Here is a 26,411-nt window from a genome sequence, read left to right on the forward strand (position 1 = left end):
AAAAATAAATACCAGCCACATCAGCTCCTCCTTAAGCATTTCATATTACTGGAGTTCCCCTAAGAAGTTACCTCTGGTATGGGTGGTCCTCAACAGAAAATAATTGTATTGTGGGATTTTTGATATTTCTTATCCATATCAAGGATATGTTTATTCATGAAGCACTATTTGTATTGCTACAAACATAAGAATGGCTGATATAAACTCAGAAATATAGTTTTAATGATTGATTTTGAAACTTGTGGTCCTTTTTTTCAGCTTGATATAATTTTTAAATTATTCAATTAATAGGCTCATTTTAAATACATAAAAATACATTTGGTAATGATTATAAAATTATTAGATTTGTTCCAAACTCAGGTTTCTAATTACCAGTAATTAGTGTGTTTTTTAATAATCACAGCTTATCATCTATGTAATCAATAACTATTTTTTACAAATTATCCAAGCTTATTAAATATCTAAATGTCAACAGTGTTTATTTAAAAGATAATCAAGTTTTTTTTTACATTAATTCTAATAAATGAAAGTGAACAATGTTTATTTCATTAACCAATAAAACTCATTGTTTTTACAACACTTTATGATAAAAACTCCATGTTTCCCTGGCAAAAGCATCAAACAGTTTCTATCAGCACTCCTATCAAGATGTCACACTATCAGTCAGTACAAGCTTCTGTCCAGGACTATCTGACCTCACTACCAGAGGGACTACAACACACCTACCATACTAGAACAATACCTACTGGTCAATTCCTTATCTTACATTTTGGTAATGGGCTTGCTCAAAAAGAAACCAAAGAGGAGCCAATGGACATTACTACAAACATCAAACAGGAACCAGTTAGCAACACTACTGCTTCTAACCAAGTTAAAGATGAACCAATAGATGTAAAGCCAAGACTTCAAAACATCAAACAGGAATTAGACATCAAGGAGGAGATTGGAACATCAACCCTTACACCAGCTACCCAGAGTGGTGACAGTGTGTTCTCTAGACTGGGTCAAAGACAAGCAGAACAAATACAACAACAAGACCACTACTCATCTAGAAACAGTAGGACATGCAACTCTAAATACAGAAGACACACCAAGAAGATATCAACTAGACACAGTTCCAACTCTGTACAAGATTTGCGTACATTCTTGAACAAGAAGAAACAGACTGGACCAAAAGACCTTCGCATCAAGTTGAATCAGAAGGTTCCCAAAGATCTACGACAACTAATACCAAAGAGACTTCCACTTTTAATGGAATCAGCTCATGAAGAATTCCTTAGTTTTTATCACAGATAGACTTGAAACTATCGACATTTGTAACTTTAGTGCTTTATTTTCATTTTATCATTTTGATTGTTTCAACTGTAGTGCTTATTCTAATGAATTGATTGTTGTGAATTTTGTAATAATTATACGACCGCAAAAATTTTAATTTTTTGGTCGTATATTGCTATCACGTTGGCGTCGTCGTCGTCTGCGTCGTTGTCGCCGTCGTCCGAATACTTTTAGTTTTCGCACTCTAACTTTAGTAAAAGTGAATAGAAATCAATGAAATTTTAACACAAGGTTTATGACCACAAAAGGAAGGTTGGGATTGATTTTGGGAGTTTTGGTCCCAACATTTTAGGAATTAGGGGCCAAAAAGGGCCCAAATAAGCATTTTCTTGGTTTTCGCACTATAACTTTAGTTTAAGTGAATAGAAATCTATGAAATTTTGACACAAGGTCTATGACCACAAAAGGAAGGTTGGGATTGATTTTGGGAGTTTTGGTTCCAACAGTTTAGGAATTAAGGGCCAAAAAAGGGCCCAAATAAGCATTATTCTTGGTTTTCGCACAATAACTTTAGTATAAGTAAATAGAAATCAATGAAATTTTAACACAAGGTTTATGACCACAAAAGGAAGGTTGGGATTGATTTTTGGAGTTGAGGTCACAACAGTTTATGAATTAGGGGCCAAAAAGGGGCCCAAATAAGCATTATTTTTGGTTTTTACACCATAACTTTAGTATAAGTAAATAGAAATCTATGAAATTTAAACACAAGGTTTATGACCATAAAAGGAAGGTTGGGTTAGATTTTGGGAGTTTTGGTATTAACAGTTTAGGAATAAGGGGCCCAAAGGGTCCAAAATTGAACTTTGTGTGATTTCATCAAAAATTTAATAATTGGGGTTCTTTGATATGCCGAATCTAACTATGTATGTAGCTTCTTAATTTTTGGTCCAGTTTTCAAATTGGTCTACATTAAGGTCCAAAGGGTCCAAAATTAAACTTAGTTTGATTTTAACAAAAATTGAATCCTTGGGGTTCTTTGATATGCTGAATTTAAAAATGTACTTAGATTTTTAATTATTGGCCTAGTTTTCAAGTTGGTCCAAATGGGGGTCCAAAATTAAACTTTGTTTGATTTCATCAAAAATTGAATAAATGGGTTCTTTGATATGCCAAATCTAACTGTGTATGTAGATTCTTAATTTTTGGTCCAGTTTTCAAATTGGTCTACATTAAGGTCCAAAGGGTCCAAAATTTGATTTTAACAAAAATTAAATTCTTGGGCTTATTTGATATGCTTTATCTAAATATGTACTTTGATTTTTGATTATGGGCCCAGTTTACAAGTTGGTCCAAATCAGGATTCCATATCAAGTATTGTGCAATAGCAAGAAATTTTCAATTGCACAGTATTGCACAATAGCAAGAAATATCTAATTGCACAATATTGTGCAATAGCAATTAATTTTCAATTGGAGTTATCTTTCTTTGTATAGAATAGTAGTTGATAATATATGTTGGAAATTTGCCAGACATGACTATGATGTCATTTTCTATTTTTATTTGCCAATAACTTTATGTAAATAACTTCATTGGAAATTTGCCAATATAAAATGTTGCTGATGAAGCTTTTTTTCCTTATCTTATCTAAAATGTTTTTAGATCATGTATGTTGGACATTTGCCAGACATGACTATGATGTCATTTTCTATTTTTATTTGCCAATAACTTTATGTAAATAACTTCATTGGAAATTTGCCAATATAAAATGTTGCTGATGAAGTTTTTTTTATTGTTATATACAATAAACAATGTATATTCACTTTTACTACCAACCAATCTTTACCATTCAGTGATAACAAGCACTTTATTTTACATTTTAATATTTTATGATGTATTTAAAAGAGTAGTTATTGTTGCAAACTCCATTAGAAATTTGAATTGATATCAGTTTTGGAAAAAGGGAAACGGGGATGTGAAAAAAAAGAAAATTTCTTCAAACATTTTTTTGAGAGGATTAATATTCAACAGCATAGTGAATTGCTCAAAGGCAAAAAAAACCTTTTAAGTTCATTAGACCACATTCATTCTGTGTCAGAAACCTATGCTGTGTCAACTATTTAATTTTAGATTTAAAAAGTTTGAAGAAGAAATCTTTAATTGATTTGTAAAATCTTGACATTTGTTTTGTGTAAAAAAAAACCATGTAATGTCAAAATTTGATCACAATCCAAATTCAGAGCTGTATCACGCTTGAATGTTTTGTCCATACTTGCTCCAACTGTTCAGGGTTCGACCTCTGGGGTCGTATAAAGCTGCGCCCTGCGGAGCACCTGGTATATATATGTGATATTTGTATAAATAAATTATCTATGAGTATAACTGATTTGTCTTCTTCTAAAAGGAAACCTCTTCATTTATTGCAAAAATTAAAGGAATGAAATGTTGACAAGATTCTTTTGAACACTGGTCAACCAGAACATCCCAATTTCATAAAACAACAAAAAAGTCAATCTTGATTTTATGAATAAAAGAAGGATAGACATCAACAGCAACCCATCAACAGTGAAACATGTCACAATGCATTTTAAAGGTGTTTATATAAGGTGGTCAAGTGGTAAATTGTCAATATATCTGATTAACTCTTTAGTGACAGAATGTTTCCATTATTAAATTTCGAGCATTTAATAATAATAATGAAAATTGGTTGAACTGTGTTTGCAAATGCTATGCTGAATTCTAGACAACTGTTAGGTTAATGCTGGGTATAATTCTTGGCAGATTTTTACAAAACTTATACATAGCAATATCTCTGACAAGTTATAAGATGGTGGTCGATCAACTTTTTTAAAAATGAGTTATGTCCTTTGGAAATATTAAATAAGTGCAATGTGGGGGACATTGGAACTCTGTTCAATTAAACATTCCCTTATTTGAATATTTAATTATGATATTTAAATATTCATACTTCAGAACTTTTATCTGAAGAATTTTCATGAACTCAGTTCTCTAAAATACGTTTTGTTGTTACTAATGTTAATATTAATTTCAGCTTGTTAAAAGAAGCCCAGCCTATTGAATCTAAGAGGATGGTAGAGATGGGAGAAGAACATAGGACACATGCAGGTGATGATGAGGATTTGTATGAGATGGAGGAGGCTGGAGAGAGGAAGTTACTCAGTAGATATGGTATCTGGTTACTGGTAGAACTATGTAGACCTCAAGAAGATATACCTATAGTATGTAACATGATGTTTGTCTCTCAGTAGTATACCTGTATGTGTTGGTTTTGTGTGCATGTCTGTTTTGGGATGAAAGTCATGGTTGAATGTTGGCTTCAGGATGTAATTAGAAAATCATGTTGTAATTTAATACAACTGATTTTTATAGCAGATTTAAATTTAAAAAGTGAAATTTATTAAAGGCTTAGAAACAGTTAGGATGGGATGGGATGTTACATAAAGACAATAAATGGTTGTAACTCTTCAAATAGTCCACTGGGATTTATTTTAGGGGTTATAGAGCCAAACAGTTTAGGAATTAAGGACCAAAAAGGGGCCAAATACAAGCATGTTTCTAGTTTCTAGAAAATAACTTGTGTAAAAGTGTATGGATCGCTCTGAAATTTTACTACAAGGTTCCATGCTACAAAAGAAAGTCTGGGATTGAGTTTTGGAGTTATAGCTTCAAGGGGGGTTTCAAAGAGTTAAGATTTTTTCAAATTTCAAATTTTTGAAAATACTCACCCAATAAGTTTTCTCATTTGAATTGGTTTTCATTTCTGTGTCTTTTATAGCTTACTATGTGGTATGGATTTGGCTCATTGTTTAAGATAATTTTATCTACAATTGCAGATAAAACATCTGATACAGAAAAAATGTATGCTATTTGTATATTATGCTTCACATTAAGTGAACTAATCATGCTAATTATCTTTTTCAAAATAAATTACAGAAGAGTAATAAATTTTGTTAGGCAAACTATTTTAAAAGAGTGCTGTTAGATTAGTAGATGATATTCAGATTTTAAAAGTAAATATATAAAAATTCATTTACATCTGTAGAAAGTAATCAAGGAAATGCCTAACATTATATTTTGAATATGTAGAGTATAAAATGTATAAATATTGTCTTCCAGTGGATGAAATATTACCACAGATACTTGTACATATTGTATTTTGTTGTTTGTTTGTGATTCCTGCATGCTGTTTTAGATGAAAGCTACAGAAATAAAAGGTACTTTGGATTATGTTTCTCTTATTTATGTTTTATGTTTTATTGTTTTCTTCTATTAAAACAGCATGGTTATATGTGCATGCATCATTTGGTATTAAACAGCATGGTAGAGGAAAATTTGTAAATATGTAAAATCTTAATTATAAATGGAATTTTGAATTGAGAAAACAGACCTCAATGAAAAGTTTTAAAAGATATATTTTCATAGACAAAATAACCTGTACAAAATTGTGGGAAAATCTGATAGCTCATATTATAGCTGCACTACAGCTTTTAACAGTTAATTTCACAAAAATAACTTATGAATTTATGTCTTTGAAGTTATTTGCACACCAAAATAAACCCATATAAAATTTGTAATACCGTATTTAATTTTCACTGACAGGAAGTACTTGGACGTCTGCTTGGGATGTTGTTTCAGTGGTTTGATGCTACAGCATATCTTCCTGATGGTATGTATCAATTTAAAATGAAATATTATTTTGTCATTCATAGTGATTTTTTAAGGGCTTCATACAGACTATCTAGTGCAAAGAACTGTAACTGAACTATAGATATGTCATATTCTTACTGTCTGAATAACTGATCCTAGTTTGTGCTCAAAACAGTTTAAATTAGAGAAAGTTTTAGAAACTCGTTTACTGATTAACCAATTTAGAATACAGATTATATGACCTAGATTGTAACTTAATTATAAAATTGTTCGTATATTTAGATACTTAAGAATCAAACTTTTGATGGATAAAGTACATTTATAAGATATGTCTAATTGTGGTATCAATTGTGTGTGTTGTTATTATTTGTAGACAATATTGGAAATGCTCTAGAGAGACTAAAGCCAGATGTAAGTTTAAAGGGAGATCTAAATTAAGATTACAAGTTTAAGGTCCTTATCATACGCAACATTTTTTATGAATAATGGACTTTCTTTCAAGTGATTTTTTTGTGTAAAAAGGCATTATTATAATTTTTACATGTAATACAATATGCAAATGCCAAGTGAATTATTACAATCAGCCAATTAAAATGAAAATATAAATTGATCTTTCCAACATGTTAGAAAATCAAAATATATGCCAATACTTAGAAAACATAAATTGCATCAAGTTATTCAGGTGTAGAATTTTGGCATAAAAAATGAAAACTGTGTAGAAAAAAGTTTATTTTTTGGCATGTTTGAGGGAGAAGGGGGGGGGGGGCTAAAAAAAATTGCATGCATGAATTTACCTAAAATTACATATTTTAAATTGTATTATTTGATGTTTTCAGTACATCTATGACTGGCTTGAGGAAGTGTCTAAGACTCACTTTGAAGTCATTGTATCCTGTTTACTCCCCCATCCTGTAGAATATGCCAGAGTCGGAGGATTTTGGTAAGTTATTTCTTCAACACATTGCAAGATGTTGTTAAAAGTATGTTATTTATTTGATTCTTTTGATTGATTTTTTCCTGGATTGATGAAGAAAATTTTTTTTTATGATTTTGCCAAAGTTTTTGTTGTACCATGAAATCTCTGAACTTGGAACTTAATCAATATCTATACTTTCACAGTTGATACAATGGAACAAATGATGAAGCTCAGTAAATATTCAGCTACCTTACAACACAATTTCAGAATATCCTTCTTTAACTCTATAGAAACATTTGAGTTTAATTGAATTGATCAGTGTACTTTTCTGTGAAATATTACATGTCAATACAGAGTTTTTTTGATACAGTTGTTATCTATTTCAGGGATTATATAACAAACAGAACTACCCAGATTAAAGAAGGACTGAATTGTTTCTTCTGTTTGGTTCCTTATGATATAATCACATTTGAAGTAAGTCACTGTTTTTAAGATAAAAAAAGAGATGAGATGTTTCCAAGGTCCGCATATTGTTTCAAAATCATTATGTTCCAATTTACCTTCAAAGTTACTTAAATGGAAATGTTTATTGCAAAAAAATGTTTTGCCATATTTATATTAGTTATTATAGATAATTCCACCTCATGTAAAAATGCTGTATTTTGATTTGATGAGAACCATGGTATTTTTCACCAATTTCTATATATTGAGATTTTCTTTTCTCTGCCGGGGTATTTGCCATTAGGGAATTCCATATACCGGGGTATTTGCTAGAAAATACCATGGCAGATGGGAAATACCCTAGCAAATACCATGGCAGATGGGGAATACAGTGTCTAAAAATAACTCAATGAATTATTTCTATTCTAATATGACAAATTCATGGTCATTCTAAATATATGGTTCCAGATGAAATATTTAGGATAAAAAACATCATTATTGAACTTGGACCGAATGACGCAAAAATTCCGGGAATGACGTCATAAATAAAACTCAACGGAAAATAATTGTCAACCGGTGACATAAAACTGGAATCCACTTGTATTACGCTTCACTGAAACTGATGAACAAAGTGTAGTAGTCAGCCGAGAACCAGCTTATTATCATAAAAAGGGAGAAATATACACAGTCAGTCACTGTACATAAAAACAATGATAAGAAATGATTATAAGGTCAATGCAATTTGACTGCGGAAATAGCACAGCTGCAGTGTATACAAAAATTATACATTCAAGTCGAAATTTCATATGATACCTGATTATAATAAACTTTCTGAGGTGGAACATTCGGTGGAATTAAACAATTATATCATGCTTACAAGGGGTATTTGCCAAAAATACCGGTTTCGAGGTAATCAAATTTCCCTTGCCTAACGGCTCTGGAAATTTGTACCTCTCAACCGGTATTTTTGGCAAATACTCCTTCTAAGCATGATATATTTGTATATGAGATGTTCTAGAAGGTAGCCTGATAATATAACAACAGATCTGATGTAATATTTGTAGAATTTTCTAAGCAACTTAGTGTTTTGATCTGATTACAGATTTGGGATTATGTGATGCCATATTGGTTAGAAGCTATAAGAACAGAGGTTCCAGCAGAAGACTTGCATGAACTGAAAGTTCTGTTGAGGTAATATTGCAGATATTACTGGATTCACATTTAAATTACATTATGATTATTTTATCGAAAGATTTTTTTTATTTTATCCATGGTTATGCTGAAAATACAAAATATTTGGATGCTACTAAATTCCATTTGTAAATTTTACAATAAGTCTTTAGTACACTTTGACTAAAATCCCTGCTATTCTTTGTCTGGTTTGTCTAGTCTGTGAGCTTATAAAAGATGGTGTAAAAATATATTATTATCACAGAAAAACTTCTGTTATTACAGTTGCATATTACAAAATTTAGATTGCATGTTGCTGTTCCGCTTTTAACAACTATAAGTGCATCCCATCAATGTATTATAAGTTAATATGAGGCAGGCATAACCTGTGAATGGGGACAAAGTCGGTATGATTTTTGTTATAAATCAAACGTGGAAAAGAGAAACGGAAATACCGTAACATTTCCGATTTTGGTTCTGTTGTTAGGAATTTAGGTGTGACGTTATGACGTCATATTTAATGTAAACAAAGAACGTAACGTTTCCGATTTTGGTTCTGTTGTTAGGGATTTTAGTCGTGACGTTATTTAAGTTATGACGTCATATTCAATGTAAACAAAGAAACGCTGTCATCAGGTAACGTTTTTTTTTTTATAACAAAAAATTTTTTTTAATGAATTAGTATTGAGTTCCTTTCTTAGACTGATAAATATACATTTGATTCAAAGTCTCATGCAAACAAGACGGGAAACGGAAGTAGATTTCTGCGCAGATCCGGAAATTCAAAAACGCGACAAAAAAAAATTGAACGATTTTGAGTTCATTAGTACAATGAAAATATCGGGAAAATTTTCCCGATTTTTTTTTTTTTTTTTTTTATTGAATTTTCTACTGTTATTGGGGACTTCGTCCCCATATAAAATCAGAATAATATATATCAGTCATTATTGAATGTATTAATACTTGCAGTAAATCATTTGACATTGACATGTGTCCACTGCCCTTCACCCTGGAGAAGATGTACTGTTTTATATCAGAGAGATTTTCAGATCCCAGTGCTTATGTACAAGAACAAGCTTTACAGTGGTTACAGGTAACTTACATACCCAGAGGAGTTGTTTTATTTGTAACATCACCATATTCCGGGTTCAATATACAATATTAAAGGGGTTATATAAAAAAAATTCTATTGAAAACCAGGATATAAAAAATCCAGACTGATCTTATGAATGAATTCAACAAGTCTTTAAGAAATGCATATGCTATTATTCCATCGGGAAATGTGTCATTTATGTTTGATTTGATTTCCTTTTTTGTTTTGTTTATATTATGTTTTAAGGTTGCTGTTTCATCGATGTTTAATGCATATCTTTTTTTGCACATATATGTTTTATATACCAGGTATACGTTAAACTAATAACCAAATGACATTCAATTCAATCTATTTCAGATCTTATCCACACTTGATATCATAATCCCAATGCACATGCTTCTTGGGATGTTTCTGAAAGGTGTACAGAACCTCCATGTTGAATGTACTGGTCCCATGCCGGAGAAACCCCTTAAGAAACCAGAAGGAGCCATGGGTCATCAAACTGTATTTCCAGGCTCTCCAACTCAGGAGAAACCTCCACCATTGAGTCCTGAGAAAACACATGTAGTTGTAGAAGCCTATGAGGTTTATGAGAGGGAGACTGAGCTTGTTTTACCATGCTATATCATGATGTTAGATTTATATTTGAAAGAGGTACATGTATTTAAAACTTCTGTTTCCTTTAAAATTTTCAAGATTATGTTTGCAAAACTAATTTTATACACTTGATAAGCATAAAAACATTCCAGTGTTTATGGCGTTAAGCTTAAGAAATTTAAATTCCATTGTACATGGCATATGAACTTAAGCGATTTTATGACAAAATAAATCATTAAGACAGTTCCTTTTATTCAGAATTATCACCTTTCTTTAAATGGTTCAGTTAAAAGGTATAGAATTTGACATGTTCCTTGTGTATGCGGTTATTTCCATGTATATTTTTCAATTTTATAAGTGATGTGTAGCTATAATCTAATTTTGTAATGTGTTGTAGCTTGAGCTCCAGGAATTTCCCAAATACCTTGGTATCTATAATGAGACCAGTAAACAAGTAATGCAGATGATAGCAGTGATGTTAAAAGAAGACCTTGATGGAACCCACACTTGCTCTGATGACCAACAACAAGCCTGTAACTTCTGCCACAATATTGCTTTGTGGCACCAATTGATGTCCCAGGTTATGTGTAACTTTTGTCCCAGGGATCCTGCTAAGATACCAACCAAAGAAGTACCTCGTGTAGAGGAAGTGAAACAGGTTTCTTCATCTAACTCACAGTCAAGAAAAAGTAAGGTTTTTTGGGATACAATTGCTTTCAAGCAATCTGTAGACTTTTACCATTGGCTCAGGGCCATGCCCTCACGTCAACCGTTTTATTCTAAACATTAAGGGACATCTCAGATTCTTATGATTGTATTTCTTTAAAAGGTAAAAACAAACAAAGGGATTGAACTTAAACAACTTTCCTATAATGTTCTTTTCATAATCTTCATGTTTGATATTTCCCTTGACTTATATGTGTGTTTTTAACAACACAGAAAATCAGAATTAAGCAGAATTTATATTTAGTGTTTTTATAAATTTAGAAACACGTCAGAGGGAATTCCTCAGTTTTGATAAAAATGCGAGAGTTCTCTGAATTCGGATAAATCTATTTCTGTCATATAAAAACTGAAGGGGAGTTTTCCTTATATGTCACTGTAATGAAACTGATATTTGATATTGTACTTCCATAAAGAAATACAGAACCATCCAGGTTGTTAAATTAACATTGATTATACGTTCCTCCAGGGTTTGTTTAGGTAATTATGTGCATGCGTATAGTTTTCTTGACTTGGAGGGGTATCAGATTGAATGGTTGTTCTGGATTCCCCACTCCATTGATTAATTTGAAACTCATGGTATCCTTTCTATGTATGTCTGCTATTGAGGGTTATTGTTGTTACATAATTTTAAATCATATGCATCATTTAAATTAATTTAGTCCACATCATAAATAATATAATACCACTATAACACCCCTTCAGGCGAAATGGAGTCTTCCATATTATCGTTTCGAGTTGTCTCCCTTCTGGAAGTAACTTCTGTCAATTCTGAATCAAAACGCGATACGACACGTCGAGAAAAATTAACTCGTTCTGTCAAAAAACGTCGTTTTATATTAAAAACGATTGCAATTTAAACCGAGGAATGTGTACTGAAAGGAGTCATGCCCACTGACTCAAAGGAAATTAAATATATAAAGAGTTAGGAATAGGGTTCCCCCTAGAATTAACGTAGAAAATAGGTGATAAGATACGAAGTGAAATACCTTCTCTCACTCTGAGTCTCAGTGACTGCTGAGGAAAGTAAACTTGGAATTGATAGTACAAAAATAAGTCCATTGTTCATACACTTGTATCCGGAATTGGCTATTGTGTAACTATTCAGATTACGTAAATTACATTTTACATGTGCAGTTGAATTAGTTTTGAAAATGATATTATCCAGCTACATGTATACATGTGTCAATGAAAACAATGGCAATCATATCCATCAGAGCAATCTGCTCTTTGATTTTTAAAATGAAGTTGAAGTTTATATATCAATTTGCAAGTGTGGAAGAATACAAATTTTAAACAGAATTTCATGTTAAAATTTTTTTAAAGATAAATAAATGCTAAATCTGCTTTTAAAAGTAGAATGTATAATAAAATATTATATACACTTTTAATTTTGACATCGTAATACAAAATATCTGACGCCACAATGGAAAATTGATTATTGTATGACATCAATAGTTCAAGCAGGGCAGATTCTCTGGTCAACCTGTACAGATTTCCAAATAGCGATAAAATGTATTATATGTATTTTCAGATTCAACATCAACAGAGGAAGATGAATCTGAGGAGAAAGAGAAATCAGAGCCAAAATTTGATATAAAAGCCATGCCCCTACATCTTCAGCTGTATCATGCATTCCTCCTTGTAAGTCTTAAACAAAATGTCATATTAAACCTTTCTTCTGCAGTTAAATCACATGTATCTAATAGAGTTTGGTACTTCATCAACCTTACTTCCTTCTTTAAGTTAATAACAAAGGTTGCATTTAAATCTGTAAAAAATGTATCATATCCTCTTCTTTAAATCATGTCTTCATTGTTGTAATTTACCTTCATGATCTGTTATAAAAACATGTTATGCTAAGGTTCGAATATGAGTGGTCATCTTTGTTATTATTTTATACATAAGATTATGTGTGTAAACAGCTGATTCTAAATGTGGTCATCAATAAGAGATATTTTTTATTTTGTATTGTGTAAATTTATATTTTACAGGAATTAGAGAGGACAACAGATACAGATGCTTCCTACTCTTTGCTGACATCAATGAAATATCTGATACTTCATGCTGAAAGTCTGAACTACACTGTTAACCAGTATCCCAATTATGTCAAGTTCTCCCTAGTTAGACATTTGATACCAAGGTAATACTTTAATAATTTCAAATACATATATTAAAATTAGTACAAGTAACAATTCTAAGCTCATTGGCTTTATGTCCAGGGCATCATGAAAGAGTATTGCTGCTGTTTACTTTTCTTCTACAAAATTTAAATTAAAAAAAAATCATCATTGATTTATATTTGTTTTCATGAATATTGTGCCTATTCTTCAGATTATTAGCTATAAAACAAATTATTTATAAAAAAAAGTTATAAGAAACAACTTTTTCTTATGCAAACTTCCAAATTTCACTTAAGGGGCTCGCGTGTATAAATCAATTTTTTTTTAATATAGGATTTCGCTATATTTTTCCATAAATGAACTTATCTTATATGTTCAGGTATTTCACATCCAATCTTTTATGGTAATATTCTTTACAAAGCACAAAAATGTCAGTATTCACCTCAAAAATCTTACAAAACCTTTAAACAGACTTATTAAGAAGGGATATAGTTACGATACTGTTGACAGGTCATTAAAGATTGCATATTTTGGTTTTGATAGTGATTCACTTATAGGGTCTTTGCATCGGAACTAAACACATTTATTTAAAAAACAGTTGTTGGCATGACACGGGTTATGGTCTTCTCATATATTTTATGAAAGTATGATACTTAACCCCTAACGGGAGGGAATGTGCCTGATATTCCTGTGATGAAGACATAATCTTTAATCAGTTTAATTGAGGTCTGGAGCTGGCATGTCAGTTAACTGCTAGTAGTCTGTTGTTATTTATGTATTATTGTCATTTTATTTATTTCTTTTGTTACATCTTCTGACATCGGACTCGGACTTCTCTTGAATTGAATTTTAATGTGTGTATTGTTATGCGTTTACTTTTCTACATTAGCTAGAGGTAAAGGGGGAGGGTTGAGATCACATAAACATGTTTAACCCCGCCTCAATTTTGTGCCTGTCCCAAGTCAGGAGCCTCTGGCCTTTGTTAGTCTTGTATGATTTTTAATTTTAGCTTTTTGTGTATAATTCAGAGTTTAGTATGACGTCCGTTATCACTGTACTAGTATACATATTTTTAAGGGGCCAGTTGAAGGACCCCTATGGGTGTGGGAATTTCTCGCTACATTGAAAACCCATTGGTGTCCTTCGGCTGTTGGCTGCTCTATAGTCGAGTTGTTGTCGCTTTGACACATTCCCCATTTCCTTTCTCAATTTTATTTATCATAAACTTAATAGAAAAATGAATTAAAAAAATGGGGTCAGTTCTTTTAAGCTCACAATCTGCCTCCGAAAGAAGCATACATTTTTGTTAATGTCCTCTTTTTAGCTCACCTGGCCCAAAGGGCCAAGTGAGCTTTTCTCATCACTTGGCGTCCGGCGTCCTCCGTCGTCCGTCGTCCGTCGTCGTTAACTTTTACAAAAATCTTCTCCTCTGAAACTGCTGGGCCAAATTAAACTAAACTTGGCCACAATCATCATTGGGGTATCTAGTTTAAAGAATGTGTGGCGTGACCCGGCCAACCAACCAAGATGGCCGCCATGGCTAAAAATAGAACATAGGGGTAAAATGCAGTTTTTGGCTTATAACTCAAAAACCAAAGCATTTAGAGCAAATCTGACACGGGGGTAAAATTGTTTATCAGGTCAAGATCTATCTGCCCTGAAATTTTGAGATGAATCGGACAACCCGTTGATAGGTTGCTGCCCCTGAATTAGTAATTTTAAGGAAATTTTACTGTTTTTGGTTATTATCTTGAATATTATAATAGATAGAGATAAACTTTAAACAGCTATAATGTTCAGCAAAGTAAGATTTACAAATAAGCCAACATGACCGAAATGGTCAGTTAACCCCTTTAGGAGTTATTGCCCTTTATAGTCAATTTTTAACCATTTTTAGCTCACCTGGCCTAAAAGGCCAAGTGAGCTTTTCTCATCACTTGGCGTCCGGCGTCCGTCGTCGTCCGTCGTCGTCCGTCGTCGTCGTTAACTTTTACAAAAATCTTCTCCTCTGAAACTACTGGGCCAAATTAAACCAAACTTGGCCACAATCATCATTGGAGTATCTAGTTTAAAAAATGTGTCCAGTGACCCGGCCAACCATTCAAGATGGCCGCCATGGCTAAAAATAGAACATAGGGGTAAAATGCAGTTTTTGGCTTATAACTCAAAAACCAAAGCATTTAGAGCAAATCTGACAGGGGTAGAATTGTTAAACAGGTGAAGATCTATCTGCCCTGAAATTTTCAGATGAATCGGATAACCCGTTGTTGGGTTGCTGCCCCTGAATTAGCAATTTTAAGGAAATTTTGCTGTTTTTGGTTATTATCTTGAATATTATTATAGATAGAGATAAACAGTAAACAGCAATAATGTTCAGCAAAGTAAGATTTACAAATAAGTCAACATGACTGAAATGGTCAGTTGACCCCTTTAGGAGTTATTGCCCTTTATAGTCAATTTTTCACCATTTTTCATAAATCTTAGTAATATTTTACAAAAATCTTCTCCTCTGAAACTGCTGGGCCAAATTAATCCAAACTTGTCCACAATCATCTTTTGGGTTAGTAGTTTGAAAAATGTGTCCGGTGACCCAGCCATCAAACCAAGATGGCCGCCATGGCTAAAAATAGAACATGGGGTAAAATGCAGTTTTTGGCTTATAACTCAAAACCCAAAGCATTTAGAGCAAATCTGACATGGGGGGGGGGAAATTGTTAATTAGTTCATGATCTATCTGCCCTGAAATTTTCAGATGAATCGGACAACCCGTTGTTGGGTTGCTGGCCCTGAATTAGTAATTTTAAGGAAATTTTGCTCTTTTTGGTTATTATCTTGAATATTATTATAGATAGAGATAAACTATAAACAGCCATTATGTTCACCAAAGTAAGATTTACAAATAAGTCAACATGACTGAAATGGTCAGTTGACCCCTTTAGGAGTTATTGCCCTTTATAGTCAATTTTTAACCATTTTTCGTAAATCTTAGTGATCTTTTACAAATATCTTCTCCTCTGAAACTACTTGGCCAAATTAATCCAAACTTGGCCACAATCATCTTTTGGGTTAGTAGTTTGAAAAATGTGTCCGGTGACCCGGCCATCCAACCAAGATGGCCGCCATGGCTAAAAATAGAACATGGGGTAAAATGCAGTTTTTGGCTTATAACTCAAAACCCAAAGCATTTAGAGCAAATCTGACATTGGAAAAATTGTTTATCAGGTCAACATTTATCTGCTCTGAAATTTTTAGATGAATCGGACAACCCGTTGTTGGGTTGCTGACCCTGAATTGTTAGTTTTAAGGAAATTTTGCTGTTTTTGGTCATTATGTTGAACATTATTATTGATAGAGATAAACTGTAAACAACAATAATGTTCAGCAAAGTAAGATTTACAAATAAGTCTACATGACCGAAATGGTCAATTGACCCCCTTAGGAGTTATTGTTCTTTATAGTCAATTTTTAACAATTTTCATAAATTTTTACTAACATTTTCCACTGAAACTAATGGACCAAGTTCATTATAGATAGAGATAATTTTAAGCAGCAAGAATGTTCAGTAAAGTAAGATGTACAAACACATCACCATCACCAAAACACAATTTTGTCATGAATCCATCTGCTTCCTTTAATATTCACATAGACCAAGGTGAGCGACACAGGCTCTTTAGAGCCTCTAGTTCGTAAATCTTAGTAATCTTTTACAAAAATCTTCTCCTCTGAAACTACTGGGCCAAATTAATCCAAACTTGGCCACAATCATCTTTGGGGTATCTAGTTTAAAAAATGTGTCTGGTGACCCGGCCATCCAACCAAGATGGCCGCCATGGCTAAAAATAGAACATAGGGGTAAAATGCAGTTTTTGGCTTATAACTCAAAAACCAAAGCATTTAGAGCAAATCTGACAGGGGTAAAATTGTTTATCAGGTCAAGATCTATCTGCCCTGAAATTTTGAGATGAATCGGACAACCCGTTGATAGGTTGCTGCCCCTGAATTAGTAATTTTAAGGAAATTTTACTGTTTTTGGTTATTATCTTGAATATTATAATAGATAGAGATAAACTTTAAACAGCTATAATGTTCAGCAAAGTAAGATTTACAAATAAGCCAACATGACCGAAATGGTCAGTTAACCCCTTTAGGAGTTATTGCCCTTTATAGTCAATTTTTAACCATTTTTCGTAAATCTTAGTAATCTTTTACAAAAATCTTCTCCTCTGAAACTACTTGGCCAAATTAATCCAAACTTGGCCACAATCATCTTTGGGGTATCTAGTTTAAAAAATGTGTCCGGTGACCCGGCCATCCAACCAAGATGGCCGCCATGGCTAAAAATAGAACATAGGGGTAAAATGCAGTTTTTGGCTTATAACTCAAAAACCAAAGCATTTAGAGCAAATCTGACAGGGGTAAAATTGTTTATCAGGTCAAAATCTATCTGCCCTGAAATTTTCAGATGAATCGGACAACCCGTTGTTGGGTTCCTGCCCCTGAATTGGTAATTTTAAGGAAATTTTACTGTTTTGGGTTATTATCTTGAATATTATTATAGATAGAGATAAACTTTGAACATCAATAATGTACAGCAAAGTAAGATTTACAAATAAGTCAACATGACTGAAATGGTCAATTGACCCCCTAAGGAGTTATTGTCCTTTATAGTCAATTTTTAACAATTTTTAAAAAATTTGTAAATTTTTACTAACATTTTCCACTGAAACTACTGGGCAAAGTTCATTATAGATAGAGATAACTGTAAGCAGCAAGAATGTTCAGTAAAGTAAGACGTACAAACACATCACCATCACCAAAACACAATTTTGTCATGAATCCATCTGCTTCCTTTGTTTAATATTCACATTGACCAAGGTGAGCGACACAGGCTCTTTAGAGCCTCTAGTTCTGTTGAACTAATAAGAGAAAATAGAGATAATTTCGAAATAAAAAAAGAACTAAATTAAAGAAATCGCTTAAATTTTACAATTATTTAGTTTATGTACGGCTTGTTTGAAAACAATAATAAAAAAATATAGCTCACCCATGAGTTAAAAAAGATATTTTAATTTTAATATCAAAAAATGTCATTTTTGCACCAAAGGGAGATAATTTGGAGCTTTTTCAATGATATAGATATTTTAAAAGTTATCTGGGGCCAAACCAAATAAATTTTTTGGGTTGATTTTTGTACCATATCCTAAAGTAATAACTAATAGTGTAATTGATTAAATTTGTAATGAAAAAGCAAATGTATAATTTTTTGCTAAAATTTTTGTACCCGCGAGCCTCCTTAACCCTTTTGCCGATGAGTCACAGTTTACCGGATTAACGCTGCAGACAGCTGACGATGAGTCCCGTTTTACCAGGATCGCAATACCTCTTATATTTCCCGCTTAAAACAGTGCAAACATGAGTTATCTTTCTTTCTTGAATTCCCTGAATGAAAGTGTTAACATGGCGCTTCTGTTTGTTGAAAACCGTGTCAAAATCGGAGGAATTTTACAGAATTTACGAGAATTAGAATTGAGGGAACATTTTTTTTTAATGAAAATGGAAGAATTGAAGCCAAACTAGTATACTTTTTTTTACATAAAATGTCGTTTCATGTACAAAACACTTGGAATGGACATCGTTCAGTGTAAGGAATTTGTACAGCCTCATTAAATTTTTCAAAATTTTGCCGTTTTGGGTAAAAAAAATTACGATTTGGGGTCAAAGAGCAGAATTTTGAGAATTTCACCTAGTTAATGCCGAAAATTTGAAAATTTGTATACTTAATGAAGAAAAATTATCAAAACATGAACAAAACTGTGAACATGGTGATAGTGAATGAAACAAAGACACAAATAACTACAAACAAGTTTTATTGACAATTATTATGAAGATCTCCCACTTGAGTAATAGTAGCCAGGGAAGCCATTGTCTCGGAATAGCTTCTGTTTGGGCAGCTATCAGTGAAAGGGTTAAGCAAGTTCAGCCAAAATATAAATGCATCAAGTAAGAGCATTCAATTGACTGTTTTACCACTTAGAAATTTGTATTAAAAATTATGACACCTAATTTACTGTAATATTTTGTAGCTTGTGGAAATGTTTGATAGCTCAGCATTCCCAGCTGGCATTTATTGCTGTGCCATTACTGGTTCACTGTCTGACCTTACCTACTGGTGCTGATATCTGTTGGAAAATAGTTGAAGATGCATATACCAGTGAAGACTGGAGAGTTAGATTTGCTGCTGGTATACACTTAGAGATTATACTGGAATGTTTTAATGATACTTTTTCACATAATTCAAACTTTTTTTATTTTTTATTCATTGATAAAGATGTGTTTTTATTCATTGAACTGTATATTTGAACAATGACTAATACTGCTTTTGGATGATTTTCATTAAAAAGCTAAGAAGCGGCAAAAAAATTGAGGCATATGATAAATGTAGTTTTTTTTATCTTTTTCAGTTGAGAAAGTGACAGTTCTGTGTCGACTGCTAGATTTAGATTCTATCTCACACAACCAAGTATTACAAACAGCATTAGCTCATGCCTTCTGCTTACTGATTGGTTCCTTAGAGGATATGAATTCTGCTGTGGCACAGAGAGCAGTACAATATCTGGAGACTATCAAAACATCATCTATCAGAGTGAGTACAAAATAATTCAGAAATTTTTTTCCCCCCTATTTATGAGCATTATGTTTTTTGGTCTGTGCGTCCATTAGTCCGTCCATCCGTCTGTCTGTCTGTCTGTCCTTCAGATTAAAGGTTTTGATCAAGGTAGTTTTTTACAAAGTTGAAGTCATTGAACTTGAAACTTAGTACACATGTTTCCTATGATATGATCTTTTTTTATCTTAATGCCAAATTAGAGTTTATACCCCAATTTCACAGTCCTCTGAAAATGATAGTGTGAGTGGGGCATCCGTGTACTATACCTTGGAATTTATGTTCATGGATTTCTTGGGTTAAGATTAACAATACATTTAGTATTCAATAAACAACTTTTCTAAAGGCTTGTATGCAGAAATAGTTATAACTAGAAAATCAAGTATTTCTGGAAAAAAAGTTTCTTCATTCTCAAAATATGATACTCACAAAATTTAAACATTCAGCAGTATATTTATCACTGCTGTCTACAAAACCTTTAGTTTCTGTTACAATTTGTATATTTATTAAGTTACCTTTCTGTCAAGTATGCAGCATGAAGGAGGAAGAGCTAAATTTGCACATCTGACTTGAATTAGTTTGTCGAAGCCTGCACTCTATGTTTCCTAGGCTTAAATTTGGTTGAATCAAGACAATTATGTCATATTCCTCAACAACGCTATTTTTGGACTATTTGAGATGTGAATGTCAAAGCTTTATTATAAACTTTTGAAAAAAAAGTTACATTTCACTTTCCTACATGTCTGTTTATTATCTTGAAACTTTTTTTTATCTGTAGACTTGATATTAAGGGCTTAATATAACACTTACCAAGCTAAATCGTGTGAACAAGTTTTATGCTTTCATCTTTTTTGTAAAAAAATTGCTTCATACTATTTTGTAAACAATCTCAGATAATATAAATACTATATTTATGAGGTTCTATTTTAGCTAATAAAAATGATATGTGGATTTTATGTATTGTAATTTTTCCTGTTTCAGTGTCTTTGCCGATGTCTGGAGTTTCAGTTTGACCATGTGATTAGTGACAGAATAATGATTATCCAGAGGATGAGACTATTATCCAATGTTCTAAAAGAAGACAAGATTCTTACATGGGACTTTTTTCTAAGCAGATTAGATACTTTGTCCTTGGAGGCACAAATTGACCTTGAAAACAGTGGTGATTATATTTATCTTTTTGTTCCATATCATGTCATGAAATTGATTTATTTCACTTTTGTCTTTATTGTTTATAATGGAATTTAAGTTTCTCATTAGAAGAAAGTTTTAGCACAATCTCAAATGTTTTGTAATGCTGTAAAACTGAATAATTATAAAGTTTAAGGCTGTATTCAAAGCTTTACATATCATATGCATTGTGAATATATTTTTATTAGGTAAAAGAAAAATTATTGAAAGTAAATTGTGATTGATAATCACTGTTTGAAAAAGAAAAAGAAAACTTTTAAATCCCAATTTTTATGGCACATTTATGGGCGTTTTGTTTTCTGGTCTGTGCTTCCGTTCGTTGGTACATCCATTCCTCCATCCATCTGTCCTGCCTCATGTTAAAGTTTTTGGTCGAGGTAGTTTTTGATGAAGTTGAAGTTCAATCAACTTGAATCTTAGTACACATGTTCCTTATGATATGATCTTTCTAATTTTAATACCAAATAAGAAATTTTGCCCCAATGTCATGGTCCACTGAACATAGAAAATGATAGTGCGGATGGGTCATCCGTGTACTAGGGACACATTCTTGTTTTTCAGAAAAGCAAAAACCCAGTACACAAAAGAAGAAAACTTTGCACTGTTTTAAATATCTTTCCTTTAATCTTGTATTGCACATAATTCTTTATGGGTATAAATTGAAATGCAAAGCATTCTCTTCTGAAACATTTAGTGTGTTTTTATCTAATAGAAATCATATGGAAATGGAGAACAACATAATTGTCTAATATTTACTCTATCTGTTTTTATTAGAACTTCAAAGAAAAGCCTGCACAGATATAACACAACACATGATATTTTGTATTTTTACTGTAAAAAAGGGTCAAGTTATATTCATATGTAAATTTGATTGTTCCTTTCTTATGTTTTAGATATATTTAGTGCTGATAGAGAAAATGAATCATTTCTAAAGAAGTTAAACCGTGCCAGATTTGCTCTTGCCAGGACAGACAGTATACGTTCTGTAAGTCAGAGCTGTAAACCGCCATATAGACGTGCTGTATCTGTTCCCATGCATCTTGTCACAAGAACAGCTCCACCTAAACGTAAGTTCTGTCATAGAGGTTTAAGCAAAGAATTGTTATTTTTTGTATAGTAAATTCTTTTCAGCAAGTAAATAATTCAATATGCTCCCTGTAAGTTATTATTAGTCAGTTTTGATAACAGTTGTATTTTAGATTATATATAAATAATACCCTATCTAGTTACAGATAGATAAATGGTGAAATAAATACAAAAGTGCAAAAAAAAACCTCAAACATGCATGTTAAACAATATAAGGTTCGGTTGTTAAATGATTAAGAAGACTCCAAGAAAATAAAGATTATAAAAATGTAAAGAATAGGTACAAAAATGATATTGCAATCATACTTCTATTTTTCTAGATACTCATTGATAAATTTCAACAGACACTTCTGTATCTGAATGTTCAAAACAAAAACAATTTGTCTTTTGGTTACAAAAACCACGGCATCTTCTACACTTTTATTTCAATGAAAACAATATGTACATTACAACAAAGAGTTGGCATCAGGCGATTAGATTAATAAATAAAACATTTTGAAAATCAAAGTAGGTCATTGTTACCAGATTTCTAGCTTCAGAGATTATTGACCTAATATTTTGGTGATTGCAAGTTTCTGACACTAAAATATGGGATCATTAACCCTTCCATGTAGATTAAGATTTATCAGAGCCCAAATAGAAGTAGGTCACTGTGACTAAAGTTAGCATAAGATTTTTTCCACTCATTATTTGATACAGAATAGGACATATTAAGTGTAATTGTCGATTACTTCATGTTTATATTTAATGAATATTAATATTAGAACCTGTATTGTTAACAATGTTTTGTTATTTTAAAATTTGGCATGCAATTCGTCGCATTACAATTGTTATAAGATATAGCAAGGAAGCATATCTGTATATTGTTTCATAGATGACAATAAATATTTCAGAGAAATTAGCACAGCGTAGACGTAAATTACTAGAATATTGTAAGTTAGTGAGTGTGACTAACTAACATTACATCTCAGATGAAAATCACATGTACTCTACAGTATTTGAATCAATATTTTCTTCAGATGGCCATTTACAGATTTATTAAAACATAATTTTATTTGTTTGCTACGATTTTTATTTTATTAACAATATTAGCAGCAATTGCATGATTAATAATCATGAAAGTATGAAATGATCACTAAATACTAACATATCTATGCAAGAAAGTTATGCATCATTTTGTCAAAGTGTACCATGTAAATTCAATACTATATATCTTAACCTCAATATATCGACAAATGTATACTGCTATGTCAAACATATTACTTTGTCCATACCAGTTCAACTTTCCCTTGTCAACAAGCTATTGTTGTATCATACATGTATTATGAGTATGGAATAAGGGAGAATTGTTCTAAATTTATTAAACACATTGTTGATTGTGTTGCTGTGACAAAAATGTTGTCAGAAATGAGCTGCATGAATGGACAAGTTTAAATACAGATAATACTAACCACAACCACTCACTGATGATTAATAGGAGCTGTAATTTAGAAAAGTTTTAATAAAACTGTAGAACTCGATATTGCTCTGAATTCTTTCTTTAATTTTTCAATCAAAAGGGTAGATCCTTCATCCTGATGCGGTTATTTCAAGTTTAAATAATTTGTTTAGCCAGTGACTTTCAGTTAATTGTATTTTATCTTTATTAGCTTTTGGTAATTGTTCAATTATTTGGTGTTGTTAAGTTGAAGCAAATATATTGAATCATTCCACCTGCCTGAAAGTAAATAGTTGCCAAGTAGTTCAATTCAAATTGTCACTCACCATCTTTCTGTTTATATCAGTTCAAGATGAATCTTGTTATAAAACATTCTCCAAATTAAAAATAAAATTGTTTATTATTTTTCAAATTAAAGTTTACAATATATTACAGTTGATTTAGAGAGACAAAAGTCCTGTATTAGACAACATTCAGCTCCTCATTTTAACCTTGGCAGGAGAATGACTAAGATGAATTTTGGGGCTTTCAGTAATGTGTTTCCAGGTAAGTATTTTTAATAACAAACATTATTTTGTATGTTAACTTATATTTATTCATATTAAAAAAAGGCAATACCATGGCCAGAAAGACAAACCACTGTCTTCAAAATGCTACACAGGACACAAAAGCCTGAGCAACATTGACCCTATAAACAAATTGTATTAATCTCAGGTATACCAGAAGAGTAAACAGGTCCTGCTCCACAAGTTGCAATGTCATAATGTCCATGGAGTTAGCTATTTACTATTTTTGTAACTATTCTGGATAATCTTTTTTAAATTAATGAAATATTTCTCCTTAATCTGGCATCTGTATTCACTATAGCCTAGGTCACACCTTACCTGATAGCACAAACGGACCCCCAACGGATGAAAATTAAAGTTGTCCATTGACAAAATTGTTATATGTTGGGAGTCCGTTGATATACTGACCAAATAAAACGGAAGCGTAACAAATGCATAACGGACACGCATAGGATATGCAACGTACGAGAAACGGAAAAGTACCGGACAGAACGGATGTCAAACCTACACCCAACGGACAAGTACCGCATAAAACAGACACCTAACGGAAGCGTACCAGATAAAACGGATGAACAAGATATACAGAAAAATTAAAGGCGACAATAATAAAACATGTAAATAGCATAAATATTCAAAATGTTTCTGTGTAACTGGTTGTGGTTTGTTCTTCAAAATGCCGCCAAAGGGCAGTGTCTGGTCTGAATTAGAGCTGCTTGATTGTGAAGACGTGCCCTTACTCCAAGATCGATTATGAATAATCAGAATTCATTAACCTTAAGAGTTCTAAATGGCATTTCTGACGCCACATTTTCAATTGGCATTTATCCGTTTCAGATCCGTTCATCATCCATTTTTATCTGTTATACGTCCGGTAGAAGTCCGTTTCACATTCATTCAACATCCGTTAGACGTCTGTTAGAAGTCCGTTGGTGAATAATCTGCCAGACCTTCAACGGATGTATAAGGACACGTTACGGATACAAAATGGAAACGAAGCGGACGAGTACCGTACAAAACGGACGCCTGCCGGACATTCAACGGACATTTCATCTGTTGGACGTCCGTTCCAAGTTTTGAACATGCTCAAAATTTTCCACCAGACAGAACGAACTTAGACAGATAAAATGTACGCTAAACGGACATGCAACCGATATGAACGGACGTCTAACTGATAAGAATGTACGTCTAACAGACATGAATGGATTGAAAAAAGTTATTCGTTAGGCATCCGTTTGAGCTATCCATTAAGGTGTGACTGAGGCTTATTGCTCTAAATAAATGTTGTTGAAATAGATTGTAATCTTTTATAATTATGTATTTTTTATGCAGATTTTTATGGGAGATCCAAATTATTAAATCGAGATGAGAATTCGATATGAATTTTTTACATTTATGAATATTATAATGTTTTAATGATGTCTTTGCTACATTAAACCTAGTGTGTGTTGAAGCTTTGTCAAATCCCTATCAATCAAAAACAAACATGACTATTGAAATAGGCTTCATATAAAAGTGATCACAAAAAGATGTGCTAAGAACTCCTACAAGAAGGAGTGCAATGATATCGGTCATAAATATCAGAACAGTAATTTTTATGTTGTTTTTTTTCTCAGGAAACTTAAAGGAGTTTTCTGATGAGGACAGTAATTTTACAGCATTGTTACAGAAGGCTATGGATATGGATGGTGTAGATAGGGATACAGTTTCACAACTAGTAGCTCTTCTCATGAAGGTTTGGAAGTGTTTGAGTTTTGTTTCCACTCTTATCTATGACTTTACAACATGTTAAAGATGTTGTTCATCTCACTATGAGGTGGACTTCAGCTGGACCCTAAACAATGATGTGTACAAGTGCAGCAAAATGGATGCCACTTTAAACTCTGAAACATAAAAATGCAAGACCAACAAAGGCTAGATGTTCCTGCGTAGGAATATACACAAAAATGTGACAGGATTATTTATGTTTTGTGAGATATCAACCCTCCCCTTATGTTTCTAGCCAATATGGTTTAAATAAACACATAGCAAAACCCACAGTAAAACTTGGTTCAAAAGAAGTCTCAGTCAATGTGGAAGTAGATAAGCAGTTACTAACATGCCAGCTCCAGACTTCAATTAAACTGATTCAAAGATTATGTCTTCATCAGGCCTTTTTTTTTTAATTAGTTGGTTTACGGATCCGCCGACCCGATTTTGTTTAAAAGTGAAATAAAATTAAAATTTTGATTTCGTGTTGTTTTTTATTCCGCCGACCCGATTTTTCGAGTGCTGTGAATAAAAAAATCCGAGGCGTTCCAAAACGTTTTGTCTGTGTCAATAAAGCGTTTGTAGTGAACGGCGTATTTTGAAAAGCTTCGAAATGACGCAGATGAATTCAAAAACCCAACGAGGGAGGACCATGGAGTCTGACGGCTTCATCTACTTTCAGTTGAATATTAACTTTGATGGTCAACGTACTGA

The 26,411-nt window shown here is 32.4% G+C and overlaps 1 protein-coding gene across 3 annotated transcripts in view; it reads left to right on the forward strand.

The window, feature by feature from the left end:
- LOC143067892 (protein unc-79 homolog) overlaps positions 1 to 26,411 on the forward strand; it is a 67,117-nt gene that overhangs the window by 10,612 nt on the left and 30,094 nt on the right. Inside the window, exons 1-19 of one of the 3 annotated variants that reach the window (XM_076241503.1) lie at positions 4,496 to 4,514; positions 5,413 to 5,510; positions 5,896 to 5,962; positions 6,317 to 6,354; positions 6,780 to 6,883; positions 7,246 to 7,333; positions 8,403 to 8,491; positions 9,440 to 9,563; positions 9,921 to 10,217; positions 10,558 to 10,849; positions 12,418 to 12,527; positions 12,878 to 13,026; positions 19,090 to 19,247; positions 19,468 to 19,649; positions 20,652 to 20,832; positions 21,755 to 21,928; positions 22,841 to 22,879; positions 23,821 to 23,931; positions 25,565 to 25,683. In XM_076241503.1, coding sequence (XP_076097618.1) covers positions 5,920 to 5,962; positions 6,317 to 6,354; positions 6,780 to 6,883; positions 7,246 to 7,333; positions 8,403 to 8,491; positions 9,440 to 9,563; positions 9,921 to 10,217; positions 10,558 to 10,849; positions 12,418 to 12,527; positions 12,878 to 13,026; positions 19,090 to 19,247; positions 19,468 to 19,649; positions 20,652 to 20,832; positions 21,755 to 21,928; positions 22,841 to 22,879; positions 23,821 to 23,931; positions 25,565 to 25,683 — 2,298 coding nt within the window. In that variant the 5' untranslated portion in view covers positions 4,496 to 4,514; positions 5,413 to 5,510; positions 5,896 to 5,919. Of the gene's footprint in view, positions 1 to 4,327; positions 4,515 to 5,412; positions 5,511 to 5,895; positions 5,963 to 6,316; positions 6,355 to 6,779; positions 6,884 to 7,245; positions 7,334 to 8,402; positions 8,492 to 9,439; positions 9,564 to 9,920; positions 10,218 to 10,557; positions 10,850 to 12,417; positions 12,528 to 12,877; positions 13,027 to 19,089; positions 19,248 to 19,467; positions 19,650 to 20,651; positions 20,833 to 21,754; positions 21,929 to 22,840; positions 22,880 to 23,820; positions 23,932 to 25,564; positions 25,684 to 26,411 lie in introns of those variants that run through there. The other 2 variants (XM_076241501.1, XM_076241502.1) reach the window with 2 other exon arrangements.

Source organism: Mytilus galloprovincialis, chromosome 3 (genome assembly GCF_965363235.1).
Source record: "Mytilus galloprovincialis chromosome 3, xbMytGall1.hap1.1, whole genome shotgun sequence".
Lineage (NCBI taxonomy): Eukaryota > Metazoa > Mollusca > Bivalvia > Mytilida > Mytilidae > Mytilus > Mytilus galloprovincialis.